General features: G+C 38.7%; 1 protein-coding gene across 1 annotated transcript in view; it reads right to left on the bottom strand.

Moving 5' to 3' along the window:
• Positions 1-1,363: 1,363 nt before the first annotated feature.
• LOC102196465 (protocadherin beta-15-like) overlaps positions 1,364-3,524 on the bottom strand; it is a 5,331-nt gene continuing 3,170 nt past the window's right edge. Inside the window, exons 2-4 of the mRNA XM_013912046.1 lie at positions 2,933-2,994; positions 2,737-2,849; positions 1,364-2,418 (exon numbers count right to left, since the gene is read on the bottom strand). Coding sequence (XP_013767500.1) covers positions 2,147-2,418; positions 2,737-2,849; positions 2,933-2,994 — 447 coding nt within the window. The 3' untranslated portion in view covers positions 1,364-2,146. The remainder of the gene's footprint in view (positions 2,419-2,736; positions 2,850-2,932; positions 2,995-3,524) is intronic.

Here is a 3,524-nt window from a genome sequence, read left to right as displayed (position 1 = left end):
TATATATATATTGCACTTCCTATCAAACCACAAATTAAACATAAAAACTAACTTACAAATTAAAAGAAACAGGAACGTATTTAATATTTATTATTATTAACGCATTTAAGACACACCAAAACACACCAGAGATGTATGAAGTAAACGCGCCCTCTGGTGGAGATTAGATGAAATCCCTGCACTTGGCTGGAGATGTGGGAGCTATGGATTGGTGGGGGGAATAGTCACTGGAGATAAATGAAAATAAAGCAGCACAGATTTGGCTGTGAATAGATTTTACACAGAGCAGAAGCTGGGCATATGCTGTCTGTCCCTGCTTAGAGCACATGGGACTGCTAAGCTCGGTGTTTTTGGTTATGATACAGTCAAAGATAAATCTTGGCTTCGTTATCTGTAATTTCTGGCAGGATGTTGTTACGGGCATAATTGGACTTGTTTTCTAAATTCCTAATAGTCTCTGTATAACAGAGTAAAATTTTCTTTTTTTTCCAGGTTTTATCCTCATGACTTGATTTTCAGAGTCCAAAATGGCCCTTGGCACTCAGCTTGAAGCAGTTCACTGAGGCAGTCAGGCCCTAGCCCATGATTAACCCACTAGCCTGTAATAGCTCAGTTAAAGACAATGGATCCTGTGGATAATTCCCACAGTGCAGTTTAAAAGCCGTGTCTTTACTAAGGAAAGCTTCATGAAGAAGGTTAAAAGGCATTCAAAGCCATATGCCCAAACACATCATAGTTTTATCTTTAAAATATGACTGGATGCTTCACCTCTGGAACCAGTGGAGCCCAGCATTAGTGTCAGCAGCTGGCAAAGAACAACTGATTTAATGTGAAGATTAGATTTTTACTCATCGTTTTCTAAAAGCGTTTTAATGGAAGACCACATTGAAGTGGTGTCTTTTAATAGGTAGCAAAAAAAACATCTATTTGTTTCACTCTTACACCATAGTGCACTGATGTAAATGGATGGGATCTTATATAAGACTTTTGTACTCTATCTGAACACTCGAAGTGCTTTACCTCATTCACGCTAACATTTACACACATTCGTACCCCCACTGGGGCACTGGAGAGCAACTTGGGGCTAGTATCTTCCCCAAAGACATTTAGGATGCACACTGGAGCAGACGTGGTTCAAACCACCAACCTTCAGATTAGTAGTTGACCTGCTCTACTACCTGAGCTACCCCATGTGCATAGTTATTCATGGTGAAAGTGACCATCACTTTTGAGTCACATTAACTTCCAAAGTTAACTTTCGTTCTTCACATAGCCATAAAAATGTAGCAGCTTTGTCGAAAGAGCCCCCCGAAAAAAAGAAAAAAAAAAACCTAACAAAAACAAATGAAGTTTTAGAGCTGGTCTCAAGTTTATTCATTTATTCTGTACATAGCATATATACAGAGTAATAATTCCTACTAAGAATAATTATGTAAACACTCATTAATATACAAGCCCAACCACTAATAATGAATACATCATGAATACATGCAACCCATAAGTGAATTATGTGCTCTTATGCTTTCCACTTACTGTCCAGGAGCTGTAAGTCTTTTGCCATAACTTTACAGGATCTGCATCACTTCACTGGCGTTATTGCCCTTCAAAATGTCACCAACAATTCACTGTGACGTGTTAGTGTGATGGTCGACTGCACGAGACAGAGGAAATATATTATAGCTGTGATGTTATTCCCTGTAACAAAATCCCTCAGTGTAAGATGTACAGCTTCAGTGCTTACACTCTTCAACTTAATCCTCTTTTTTATTTATATTTGACAGATTAATTGCTTTAATTAAAAAAAAAAAGATGTTACATTGCTTTTCTCGACTTCTCTTTCGGTACATTTCCATACTGTTTTGCATTGCCTGTGCATTATGGACAGTAAATGGATAAAGACATGCAGGATACTAGTCGCACAAACCTTTTATTGTCGTAGTAAAACAGTTGTAGTTTTATATTTTAGAAAATAAATCCCACCTTAAAAGTACATTTGTTAAATGCTGGCTATTAATAGAAACCTATGAAAGGTACTGCTAGCACAGTTACAGTAGTTTATTCACAGCTTTGACACACAGAGAAGCTACGGAAACATGACCAGTACATTGACAACAAGTGTTTGGCATGTCCTCGCTGACGTTTTGGATTACTTAAATATAGAATTACTTATATGACTGCCATCTTTGTCAAAAGATTGTTCATAGTTTGAGATGAATTTCTTTTTCTTTCCAAAAGTAGAGAAGGTGTTGTATACGTCCAGTTCTCCTCTTGGTGCCAGCTTCAGAGTGCTGTATCCAGTTGTGGTGCCCGGAATGTACACGTTGTGCTGGTAGTCCGGTGTTTCAGGATGAGGCTGTGTGTACTTGTTAGTCCATGAATAGTTTGGAGCTGCTCCCTCTTGAAGAGGCATCTTGCAGTCTGTAAAAATATGCATGCATTAAAATTTGCTTTTGGAGATTATTTCTTCATATTTAAATACAGTCTTTTTGATTTGAATAAGGCGGTTTTAAAGGCATTTTCTTAATTTTTTTTGTGCAAATAACACTTCTTTCAGGGACTTATAATCCTCATGTTGATGCATTAAAATTCCCCCGGTTTAGGGGCCTGGTATTATCTCCCTTTTGGTTTCCCCATTTTTAATGTCGCAGTAAATCCTCAGGCACAGAAATCCCAGCCACACCGCCACCCTCGTTTACATGAACAATAATGTGCCAAAATTGCACATCTACCACCCACCATTCATGTGGTTCCCCCAAGTCCAGTACTGTGGTGCCACAGAGCAGGAAAACCCATCAGAGTCAAATTTTGGTTGACGTGAAAGCGTGCCCTCCATATTTGCTGAGCTATACCTGGAAAGATAAGAGAAATAACAGAAGTGTAAATTCAAGTGTGTGTGTGAGTGTTTGCCCAACTGAATCAGCTATGTACTCACCTCTTGTATGCCGAGTTGCGCTGGTTATTGGTCCACGTCCAGTCCTTGTTTGAATACTTGAGCTGCCAGTTTAAAACATAAAGAAACTTTGAATATCAGTGAGAACTTCAGGGAGAACACTGCTGTGTAGGTGTAGTCTTGTTGGCTGTCAGCGGTGGATAGGTTTGAAGTTAAGAGAAAGCCAACAGAAAGTCAGTTTAAAGCTTTAAACTTGTGACACATTTTTTTCTGTCTTACATATCTTTTGCGACTGTCAAACATAAAAGTAAGGCTTTGAAAAGTGATAAAGGAGTTACTGCTTAATCTGAGAATATGTGGCTAATGTGAGGTGCAGACACTAATGCTGCTGACTAGAGCACAAATGCGCCAGGAGTTGTGTTAACATCAAAAGATAGCTTCAAGTTGGTGATAAAAACGTGTATCTCTTTTATCCCTGCAGCACCTTTTATGCCCGTGTTACACACCTTGTCACACTGTGATCTTCCAAACAGCAGGGTAGCTTACTGCTACAAGGTACAGGGTTGAGGCTGCATTTTCTATTTCATTAGTTACTAGGTGTAGAGTCAACCTCATTTGTTTTATTCCAAAAAAA

Source organism: Pundamilia nyererei, unplaced genomic scaffold (assembly GCF_000239375.1).
Source record: "Pundamilia nyererei isolate P.nyererei 1_Seehausen unplaced genomic scaffold, PunNye1.0 scaffold00080, whole genome shotgun sequence".
Classification (NCBI taxonomy): domain Eukaryota; kingdom Metazoa; phylum Chordata; class Actinopteri; order Cichliformes; family Cichlidae; genus Pundamilia; species Pundamilia nyererei.
The sequence above is the reverse complement of the archived record's forward strand: the minus strand, read 5'-3'. Positions and strand labels throughout refer to the sequence as shown.